Here is an 11,730-nt window from a genome sequence, read left to right on the forward strand (position 1 = left end):
TCGACGTCGCCTCGACGTAGGCATCCCCGAGGGCTTGCCGTCTGGCAGTGTGGTTAGCTGGTTGTGTGCCACGTACTACAACCACTAGCTGTATTGCCGATACGGTCTGCATCTCAGCTCGTCCGGCGTGGAAACGCGTCTTCCGGCGCACCAAAAGGTAAGTAGCCCGATGTTTTCCCAGCCTCTCATTTTCTAAGCTCGCTGGCCACGGAATGAGCGAGCTTGAGTTTTCGGCGGTGCTTGATCAGAGGGGGTACCTGACAGTAACATGTTGGACAGAATACTGTCTGGTTGTGTCGAAACATCGACCAAGTCGTTCAACAAAAAGGGAGTCTGTCCCGGCATTTTATAGCGTTTTCGGCTTGTTCTAAAGCGTGTCACCCAGAACAAGTCCAAGAAGCCTTGAAATGTCGGGTTTCCACCCCCCGCCCCTCCCACTTTTGTTTAGGAATTTGATTTTGTGCTGCTGTTTTCTTGCACACATTTTTCGGTGCCGTTCACGCAAGCGGTGATTGATATCAAGGTGGATTGGTTCCTTCACAACGATGGAAATTAGTACTGGTCAAAGGGACGGCCTGCTCAAGTGGGGTTGCGTTCACTGTAGTATAGGCTTAGCTACTTCAGTGAGCAACATTTGCCGTATCCTCCATCTTAGTCTTCAAAGAACTATTTGTGCGGTCCAGTGCTCACCCGGGATGTATTGCTAACGTTGTTGCGCGACACTCTGTCCTTGTGTTTCTAGTGAGGATACGCGTACTATCTAGTTTAGAAGTGAACGCACTGGAGCCATGTTGCTATGAACGGTAGACGAACTTGTCTCTTTCTCTTTCTCTTTCTCCCTGCGAACCCGCAGCGCGGCGTACGTGTCCTTCGGGGGCCTCCTGATGCGTCTGCAGGGCGACCCGAACAACTTGCACGGCTTCGAAGTGGACAACCACGTGTACCTGCTCATGAAGAAGATCGCCTTCTGAGAAGCTAGTCGCCGCCGGACTCGGACCAGCCATCGCGGCCCCCCATCGTCCACCTCATGGCGCGCGCGCCGACATGGTTCACGTCTCTGCGATTAAAACTGCCATTTTCCACCACGACTCTGAGAATCATTTGGCATATCTGCCTCTCAGGGATCAAGGAAAGGTTTGGCTAACGTTTGCGTGTCTTCGGCATTTACTGAAAGGCGTAAGGGTGCGTTGGAAAAACTGGTAAGCGCTTGCCTAACGCGTCAGTTGTGAGACGGCATCAGGGGCGGAGTATTCCGGAATTTCTTCCTGGTGTACCACAGTCAGCCCATTTATTCACTCCGACAACTATTCCCAGTGCGCTAACGAATTCACGTGCACGACACTGCGCCTCACTTCTCCAGCACCCCGGAATGGACTTGTTGCGAAGTAAAGCGGAACGAAAAAAAAAAAAAAAACATTCCACGCTAGTTCTCTGCGGAACCGGGTTAAACATCCTTTCCACTAACGCTGACACCATGACTCATACCCCTCATACAGGACAAGGCGCATCACCCGAATCTCACCACTCCAAAAAAATTAAAACAAAATTAAATGTTCTTGTCTAATTTTTTGGCGTGTAACATTAAGAAATTGTCAGGCAACGAGTAAAACAATTTTTTGCACACCATTTTTAATTGAGCCGCCAGTTATTCAGATACTTTCATGTACCAAGAGCCTTTGATATGTGTTCAGTTAACCGTTCAAGGCCATAGACCTCTTCGATTTGGCCGCACTGTAGGAACTTTCGGAGGTTTGTTGGGTGTACCATGGCAGCTTACTCTTGGGGTGACCTGTGGGGGAGAGAGGCTTAAACAGACTTCACTCGCAGGAAATGTGCTTCTTACTTCTAAATAAATAGTTAAAAACACTTTCGTTTCTGCCCCCCCCCCCTTTCTTTCTTTTTTTTTTTTTTTTGCGAGCAGGAAGAAATATTCGGAAATCTTGCATAGAACTACGCAGCGAGAGGAGTGAATATAGCAGGCGTGGGTGGACGACGGCTGTCGCTATGTTGCAGCTTTCTTATGCAGACTAACAGCTCCGCCATGCAATCGACAGGTGTCCCACACGCTTGGCGATGGCGTGTTTCAGAAAGGTAAGGCTTCAACAGACTTATTGGCAGCAGCTGCGAATTGCACCGGATCCCGCATCGGAATTCGCCTCTCACCGCTGCCCTTCTACACCTTTCGCAAGGTTCTTGCGTATTTACGCGTACATTAAAGTCGAGGTCGACTGTTGCAGGTGCGCGTCGTGTGAAAAAACCAGCGCCTGACACATCGGCATGTTACGATCTCTCTCTCTCTCTCTCTCTCTCTCTCTCTCTCTCTCTCTATATATATATATATATATATATATATATATATATATATATATATATATATATATATATATATATATATTTAATATAGCGAATCAGAAAATCGGAAATGAGTGGGTCATAGAAAGAGATGAATTTTTTGCTATGACCCGCCACAACCTCGCTCGCTGAAAATAAGGCAGAAATAAAGTCCGGCAGTCAAGGTTTTTCTGAGGTTTTCTTGACTGCCGGACTTTATTTCTGTCATATATATATATATATATATATATATATATATATATATATATATATATATATATATATATATATATATATATATATATATATATATATATGTGTGTGTGTGTGTGTGCCCCCTCATTTCCTTTTCTGATTCGCTATATATATATATATCTTTTTTTTTTCACGGAATGTCAAGTTTCAACTTTGTGTTTTCGAATTTCCTTCATGTGTGGCGCATTCACTTTCTCAGCTGCGAGTAGTGATAATCAGTTGCCTCTGTTGTTTAATTGTGGGGTTTAACAAGCCGACGCTACACAGGCTTTTCGGCTTCATAAGAGAAGCGGCCACCGCCGTTTCCTCTGTTGTGATTTTTTTTTTTTTTTTGTCAAGCTAGGCAAACATTGGTGAACGCCCCCGGTTCAGACGAGACGTTCTGTGTGCCGATTTGGGTGAAGCCTCTCGATTAGTCCCGTTTTACTGCTTAAATTTCTTAACGGCTTCAGGTTGAGGTCTCGCCCGCCGCTGTGGCGCAGTGGCTTCGGCGTTGTGCTGTCGAGTTCAAGAACGCGGGTTCGATTCCCGGCCGCGGCGGCCGTTTTTCTGATGGAGGCAAAAAGCGAGAACGCCCGTGTGATTGAGATTTCGGCGCACGATAAAGATCCCCAGGTGGTCAAAATTAATCCGGAGCCCTCCACTACGGCGCGCCTCATCGCCTGCGTTGCGTCGGCGCGTTAAACCTGCAAAATTTGAAATTCATGTTTCTGGGTTAAGCAGCTGATCCGTGTGAAAGTATTCGTTCTTCCAAGCTTGAAATTCTTAGCCTAATATTGTAGGCCGTCGCTGTGTGTACTTGCGTAAATGGCCGAATGGTTTGTGGCGGCATTCTGTAGTTCGAACACAACCTTTTATGTCGCTATTCTCAAAATACGTCGGTTCTTTAAATGTACCACTGCCCTGATAAAAGACCACTGTAATTCGAAGTCGTAACAAGTGTGATGGTAAAAATACTAAGAATTGAACACCTGTCAACTTGCTGTGTAATATAGAAGTTGATCAATATATGGCCAACTGCATAGGCGACGTCATCGATTTCCAGCAAATGGGAGAACAGGCTGGATTTGAAATAAGCTATACTCAACAATAAATCACGTTCGTGCCAACAAGAACGTTGTAAAAAAAATTGCGGTATATAATAGGCCCCATTTACATATCATTTTAATAGGTTACAAAAATGCGTTTGCAGTAAACACCGCCACCCTAATAGGAGCACTGAACTACCTTGGGAGCAGAAAAGGCTTACATACAGCTCTTGCGGGACGTATATAAGGAATCCACGGGCACGACCAACCGTTAAAAGAGTGGTAGGTTCGTAAGTAGGGATGGCGTCAAACAAGGAGGCTTCCTCCATCCGAAATTACGTTTTCCTTCCTGGCATTGTTTAACAGGGAGTCCAGAGACCTACAATGTTTGCTTAATAACTGCAGTCGGGCAGCTCAATCGTAGGGTTAAAAATACCGAGAGAGGCGGGTTGTTTTGTTAGCTGACTCCGAACGGTCCGAGGAGACTGAGCGCAATATGATTATGGTTATCCCCAGGTGATAACGACGGTGGGAGGCTGGCTATGAGTGATCGAGGAGCGTACCCCTTGGTGACCACAATGGATGATGGGGATGCCGGGTTCTCGGAAAATATTCTGAATGCACATCCCTGATGCTTACAAAACATATGAAGAGATCTGAACGCTCATTAAACGTACAGAAAGCCTCCCCTTCGGCCTGGGTAACGAAATAGCTGAGGGGTATGTGAATAATTATAATTGGTAAAAGTGAGCGCTGGCACAAACCACAAAGGGGATTCTGCCGTACAATTAGCATGGGCTGGAGATCGTTCCAATTAACAGGGGGCTACTTTTCTCGCTAAAGAATTGCGTACGATTCTCTATGACCAAGCCGTATTGGGCGTGGCTTTAAGAGAAAAAACTGGGGACTTGCCGAACACGTTGAAAGAAAATGTGGTTCACCGCCACGAGCCGTGGAGAGAAGAATAGGAGTAACGTTAAAGGAGTGGGAGAAAATTACTTTATGGTCCAAGTGGGCGACAATGTCCTGAGGAGAAAGACACGGAGGGAGGGGACGATGGAAGAGATTTCACGGTTCAAGGCTGTACGGTCGCACAAGGTTCGTGAGGTGACAAAACGATCATTTCGTAGTTTTTGAGTTCCCGTAAAAATCGTTTATAGGTTGGCGGGTTCTGTGAAAAAGCAGGTGCACAATGGTGGTGATGACAGAAGGCGGTCCAGATTTCACACCAGCTTGCATAGACAACTCGTTAGTGTTTTGTTTTCTCTAATGATGAAGGGTATTTTCAAATGCGTTCCAATGCTCTTCCTCGTCTGGAGGGGGAACCCGAGTTCGAAAAGGGGCTCGCGACGACTCGTGAACTGCTTCCAGTGCAAGATCATATGGTACATATTAAAGGTGCGTGCATAATTGCAATGCGGAAATCGTTGGCTATGCGAGCTAGCTCCGTGTGTCCATTTGTGTGCTACATAAGGGGTCAGTGCAGCGTTGGCTTAAATCTTATTAGCCATTACATCCCCCGAGCGTATGAGCGTCTTGAGTGGGGTGGCATCTTGCAGCCTTTTGCGACTCCGTGCCTTAAATTTCCTCAGGCAAAGGAAAAGAAACAGACCCCTTGAGTTAGAAAACTGACCCCGGTTGAAGAGATCGTGGCTCAGACGAAGAGATGGACGTCTGGCATGCCATGCGGAGCAGTGATAGCGGGTGTGCCGTTTGTGTGGCTGAGGGAATACCGAGTTAGAGGAGAGCAAATAACACGCTGTAGAAATAATGAAGCAAATCTGTAGGCAAGTGGTGAATTCACATTCCGACGTCGCAGGAGACCTATGGGAGAGGCTATGGAGGACAGAAGGAGAGGCCCTTCGTATCCTCAGTCGTCATCATCAGCCCGCTCAGGTCCGCTGCAGTACGAAGGCCCCTCGCAACGACTCCCAACCTCTCCTGTACTGCGCTGTTCAAGTCCGCTGTGTACCCCCTAATTTCTCTATTTCATCCCTCCATCGGGTTAATGGCCTTCCCCTTCTCTAGACCCATCTCTTGGTATCCACTCTGTTACCCTAATTGTCCACCGGTTGTCGGTTCGTCTCGTTACATGGCCAGTGCATTGCGAAAAGTATGGAGGAAGTTCCGCGATTTTTAGCAGTGCCCAGCCCCCAAGGATGTCCACGGAGCGAGTCAGTGTTGCTGCGTTGCTGCAGCTGGCTTCCGATTTCTTGTTGGGGTATATATTTATTAAACTGATTACAAATCGTGCCTTGGCCTTGCTCCTCTTTGGAGGGGGAGGGGGGAAGAAGGGAGGGAGTGGCTGGATTAGATTTGTTCGAATATGCCGGCTTCTCAAGTATACTAGAGAAGAGAGCCGAGGACAATCTTCCTGTGCTCTGTAGTCCCTTCGGGATTGGCCCACTCCCTCCGCGTTTTTGGCCTGACCTGCTGTGGAATTTAAGCTTGGGTCTGGGTTCGCTGGTCGTGCAAGGCAGGACAGTTCCAACGCAAATGGTTGAGGTCTGCGAACTGTTGTCTATCAAGTGATCCACATCGTTTGCAAGTACCGTCGCAGAGGTGTAGTTGAAAGCGGGCCATGATGGGCGGCGTTATGGCAGTGTTCGTCCGATTGCGTCGGAGTGTGTCCGTTTCTTAGCGATGATAACAGGAGGAGATAGGGTCTCACAATGGCTCTGATCTGTGCGTGTTGGTACATTATCGATGACGAAGAGCCCTCCTCCTCGGGTAGTCGAAGGCAAAGCGCTGCACGTCGCTCAGCACGGGCTTTGCTATAACTTCCTCGTAGTCACATTCAAGGTCCTTCTTTTCCTCTTCGAACTCGTCAGGCAGAAGCTCCAAAAATGTAGGCGCCGACACATTTGGAGTGCGGGGAAGACGTTCGTATGAAACGGCCATCGGTGCAACGAAGCTTGCTGCTGAACAGCGGTGTGTTGAGGGTGGCATAAATAGCTTGTCTCCAATTGCAGGACTAGTTACACTTGGCCTCCTGCTATGGGACTTGCCACCTGACCATTTTTATATACGCTGTGTTCGGGGTTCCTTTTGCACGATCAGCTGTTCGAACGAAATTAGCAGCGGGAAAGGCAAGAACGGCTGATTTTTGACTGATTTTGCGGCGTCCGCCGGCCCCTTCGGCGTTCGCATGCCATGATCTGCCCGATCAGCTGTTTGAGCGGAAGTAGCGGCGGAAAAGGCGCGAAAAAGGAGAATGAGAAAAGGTAGCGATTGCGTACGTGGTTTAGCGCGCTGACGCTACACAGGCGATAAGGCGCGCCGTGGTGTAGGCCTCCGGATTAATTTTGACCACCTGGGGATCTTTAACGTGCGCCGAAATCTCGAACACAGGGGCGTTGGCACTTTTCCTTGGGAAAGGGTAGCGGGCTCCGTAGACATCCAAACATGGCGGGAGCGGCGTTCGCAAAAAGCGACGCCATGACCTCTCCTGAGTATTCTTTTCATCTCTGCCAGAGGCCTTATCAGCGGCCTGCAGTGGGCATGAATAGCCTGACAATGACGATGATCCAGTAGTAGTCTAGTGCCTTAGGCAAGGCGCGCGCCCTGCCGCAATGACGTCGCACCGACTTCACTGCGATCTCGGAAATCAAGCTTTTCCTATTCTGCTATGCGTCAACGTTCAATGGGAATGCGATAGCGTTAGTAGGCTCACTGAACGATTCCACGTGTGCACTAAGCGTCCGCGGCTGCTGTGCTCCTCAGGCTGATACGACGTCATCACCTCCAACCGGAAGCGACGAAAGCGGTAGCAGAACCCGCCGCCTGCAGCTTGAATGTGCAGCGACAACTGGATCGGGAAAAGCGGGGGGCCTGCCGCTATAGGCTCGCCAATAATGATAGTGCAGCCGAGAAGTAGGACAGGTCAGGGGCGGTACTCTCATGTTTTGACCGTTTTGTGTCCGCTTCAAAGGTGTCCGTTTTGAGCAAGCTCTGATTTGCTAAAAGTGAACAGCCGGATGTGACGCCATGCAAGTACGGCGGAGCTATGAGCCGCGGCTACACGGAGCAGACGATTTTTCCGTCGCCTTGGTGTTGGTTCGCTGGCGGAACAATAAACACACGATAGTTAAAATAGGCTTAGTCGTTTAAAATGTATTTACAAGAACAGTTGCGCAAAAGTCAACCCAAAGCTCGCCTACAACTGGAAGTATGTCACAATAAAACGGACTCAAAACGAACGTTTTCAAACGGCCCAGGTGATTTCAACGCGATTCTTTTATGGGGGTGCAGAGGGGTATTTCAGCGGTTGTGCGAAGCTACTACTGCACACTGCACAGAAGCAATCGTATCCGCACCTGCTTTCTTTGTGTAAAAAAAATGAAAGCGGGCAAGCAGGTAGCCTCTCATCACATCAAGGCCTGCACAATAGCCTCACTATTTCTCGTAGAATGAGTTGCACTGTCTTTTTGGCTCAAATACCGAAGCTGTATGAGAGAGCCGAACGAGAAAAATATGCGCTTTCATAAAGCCAGCCAAGTGGTGGCTCCGTGAATGCCACTGGTACGAAGGGTAGAACGGGGATACCTCCTCGACCGCTCAACAACTCAATAGATTCAATTCCGGTGAACAACCACACCAAGATAACACCGCCCTCAGCTAAAGTCATATCCCGATGCATGCGACATATTCCTGTGAAGGAGTTTAGAAAAGCTCATCAGTAATAGAGGACTTTGTCCATCCGTGACTCGGTTAAAGATTGGCTGACACAGAAGGTCTGTTTCGATTTCAGCGCAGTAGTGAGGGCTTTTTGTTGAAGTCCGAATTTACCGCCAAACGTCGCTGGGGAGGTCAAGCCACCGGTATTGCGCCACCGCGCCCAACGGCCCACACGAAGGCAAGGGCGGCGGCAATGATGGCTTACATTTACTTTCTCCGATCCTATTTAACCTCGCCATGGCGAGGGCATGGCGAGGGTAGCTCGAAATCTCGAGCGTGATTCTGCTGCACGATTCACAATATATGCAGATGACGTAACCATATGGACTGAATCAGCCGACTTTTCATGCCCGGAAGACATGCAAACCGAACTTCAAGCCTCAGCAAATAGCCTTGAATGCTCCTTGGCCACTCTTGGTATCGAATTAGCCCCTGAAAAAACAGAATTCTTACCCGTATTTAACCACAAAACCCCTCCGCACTGTAATCCTCTAACTCTTCTTCTCGCCAGTACCCCTATAACCACTAGTTTCCAACCAATACGATTACTTGGAATCCCAATGGTACACAAAAATAGCCCGTCAATATGGCTACAACAACTCAAACCTAAATGGAAAACAATCCAACATGCCATACGTCGCCTGTCGAACAAATTTGGTGGAACAAGCCAGAAGGCGAGCCAAACTTTTGCCCAAGCTGTCGCCATTGGTACCATAACTTACGCCGCCCAATCCTACGACCTTAACAAAACACACATGAGAACACTTCAAAATCTGCACAGAGCCACCCTTCGCCCCATTAGTGGACTACCCAAACATACTCGTCTTGAGAACCTGCAAGCTGCAGTTGCTCTTCCCCCCTTGGAAAATATAATTCAAGAGCGAGTACATCAATCCCTTCATAAACGCTCATTAACTCATCAAGGTGTCTCTATCATCCCCTGGGATAATCTCAAGCCGTTACAACCCCACGACATCCCACCGCCTTTGGCTCCCTGGAACCGCCCTTCTGTCACGGACTCTACGGCCACCCATCCCGTCCCGCGTAACGCCCACCCCTTCCGTGCAGCCCGCATCAACGCCCTCCGGAACAGTAATCGCCCCCACGAAATTGATATTTACACTGACGCAAGCATAGCTCATCCACTAGTTGGCACCGCATGGACATCATCTGATCTCCCCTCCATCCAAGGCAAACGAACCCTTGATATTCCATGTGCTACCATCCTGGAAGCGCAACTCCATGCCATCATTCAAGCCATCGACTTCCTCATGTTCGACTTTAACTCCTCCGCGCCTTCACAAACACACACCCTGAAGGACTCATTCGAAGCCGTAAAGATTATACAAAGTCCCACATCGACCAATCCCATTGCCAAAAAAATCCTGCATCAGATCTCCATTCTAAAATCTGGCGGCATCCATCTTCTCATCGACTGGTCGCCTGGACATGAGGAGTCATCACCGGGGGACCAGGCACCCCACTCGGCTGCACGAGAGTGCATAACCTCCAGTCATCCGCTGCTACCCGACTTGGCTCCTCCGCCTCCTGAGTCATTACCGCCAGCCATACAGATATACAGATCCTACGGTACAAAAAAAAAAAGAAAAAAAGACCGCCTCAGGACCCCCACTCCAACCGGCTTTTTATATGCTCTGCCCCCGCTCCCGAGATCAGCCGAAATTTTTTCAAACAAATATTTTGCCAATGCTAGCTTAACCCCAGAGACATTCTGTAAATGGTACACCCCATCCCTGCCACCTCGATGTCCCTTCTGCGCCTCCCTCACACCCGCAAATCTCCAGCACCTTATTTGGCACTGTCCGAAATTTACGCGTTACAGAAACTTCAAGCCTCCTCCAAATGCCTCCTCCTCATACATCGACCCTCGAACACTGGAACCCTCCACGCTGACTTTAACTGCGCACTACTCTCTAGAAAGCGGTCTCGCGCGAGCAGTTTACAGCCGTGAGCCTGCTCTCTTCACCCCACGTGGCCTCTTCCGCCTTCGTAAGGAGCCAACCAGCTTCAACTTGAACGGTTTATTTTCAAGATGTCCCAAGCTACGGACATCGCACTCTCTACTCCCGCTTCCCCCACTTGACCCAGCGTATTCCTGATGTAATAAAGGCTATCTCCTCTCCTCCATTTAGCTTCTTGACCAATCTCTCGTATAATCGTCAGAGACTGCCGTAATGGTAGCATTCACTTTCGCGTGGCCAATCTCTTGTTTTAGCGAAAATGACGGCCGCAGTGACGCCGATTGTTTTTGCTACTCAGTGTCCACCAGAGTTCTCCACTCAAGTTACTGCACTCTAAATCATTTCGCGAATGTCCTGGTACTTCAGAAATATTTTCCAAAACAGCATTTAACGCTCTTGACACTTTTTCGGTGTCACTCTTCGATCATTCCATAGAATGTTTTGCAGACGTTTAACAATCGGGGATCGGCGGAGGGAGGGAGGGGCAGGGACAATTAACCTCGGCAAGACTGGAATATTTGCTGGAATTTTATGAAGGGAGCACTGATTTTTTCTTGTAAGGACCAGCGTCAAGTGTTCTTTCCAGCGCGTTCGTCAGCATGACCTGCTTGATTTCATTGAGGAGGCCGGAAAGCTGCGCGCGTTTGTACGCTCTCGTACGTGCAGCGCAGCTGCAACGGGGCTTCGAAGAGGAAAAAAAGTAGACCCGATTCCACCCAGTGGGAAATCTGCTGAAACAGCCGAGCTGCGGGTTGCCTTTACGAAGGTTCTGTTTAGCTTCGGCTTCTTTCTTGTGCGTAACGTTAGAGTCGTCTCAGCGACTAATCGTCATATAATTTGTTTCCGGACCGGTAAAACAAGTTACAGCCGTTTTCTGCAACCACACTCGCTCCGTAGGTGGCCATGTTTTGACAGCAGACTGACGCTGCGGGCTACGGCGTCGACGTTGTGTTTACGGCTCGGAACAAGATTGGGAGGATCTGCGGAAGCGTTGCTAGGAGAATAGATGGAAAGGGCAAAGATTCTGACGAATGCGTCGCCAAGCACCGTGACCCGTGCGTAGAGTGCAAGAAAGGTGTTGCGTACAACATTCCGTTGGGCTGCGGAAAGCATACGTCGGTCAAACCGGTCGCTGCTTGAATGTGAGACTGCACGAGCAGGAGAATTCCACGAAAGGAACGCCCAACTCGAACCTTGCGCTGCATAAAGCCTGCAAAGGGGGCCAACCAGCTTGTAGGAGTGCGACAGCAGAATATGCGCGCAAAGATGAGACATGCCGACTCATCGTTGAAGCTTACAAAATACGGAAAGCGGGAGTACGCATGCGTCGCCCAGCCATCGATAACACTACAGGACAATGAAGTTAAATTTTTGGATGCAACAATCGAGGGTCATGCGGGACGGTAATGCATAAAAACAAAAGTTATCTTCCTGCTCTTTGCGCATGTGTTGTGAAT

At 48.9% G+C, this 11,730-nt stretch overlaps 1 protein-coding gene across 2 annotated transcripts in view; it reads left to right on the forward strand.

Annotated features, from left to right (window-relative positions):
- The window catches only part of Polr2h (DNA-directed RNA polymerases I, II, and III subunit Rpb8), a 107,270-nt gene extending 106,188 nt beyond the window's left edge, over positions 1–1,082 (forward strand). For both annotated transcript variants that reach the window (XM_077705957.1, XM_077705956.1), the window contains exon 4: positions 854–1,082. In XM_077705957.1, the coding sequence (XP_077562083.1) occupies positions 854–971 (118 nt within the window). In that variant the 3' untranslated portion in view covers positions 972–1,082. The remainder of the gene's footprint in view (positions 1–853) is intronic.
- Positions 1,083–11,730: the final 10,648 nt, after the last annotated feature.

Source organism: Haemaphysalis longicornis, unplaced genomic scaffold (assembly GCF_048455015.1).
Source record: "Haemaphysalis longicornis isolate Haplotype H1 unplaced genomic scaffold, Haemaphysalis longicornis Haplotype H1 scaffold_4, whole genome shotgun sequence".
In the NCBI taxonomy this organism is placed as follows: domain Eukaryota; kingdom Metazoa; phylum Arthropoda; class Arachnida; order Ixodida; family Ixodidae; genus Haemaphysalis; species Haemaphysalis longicornis.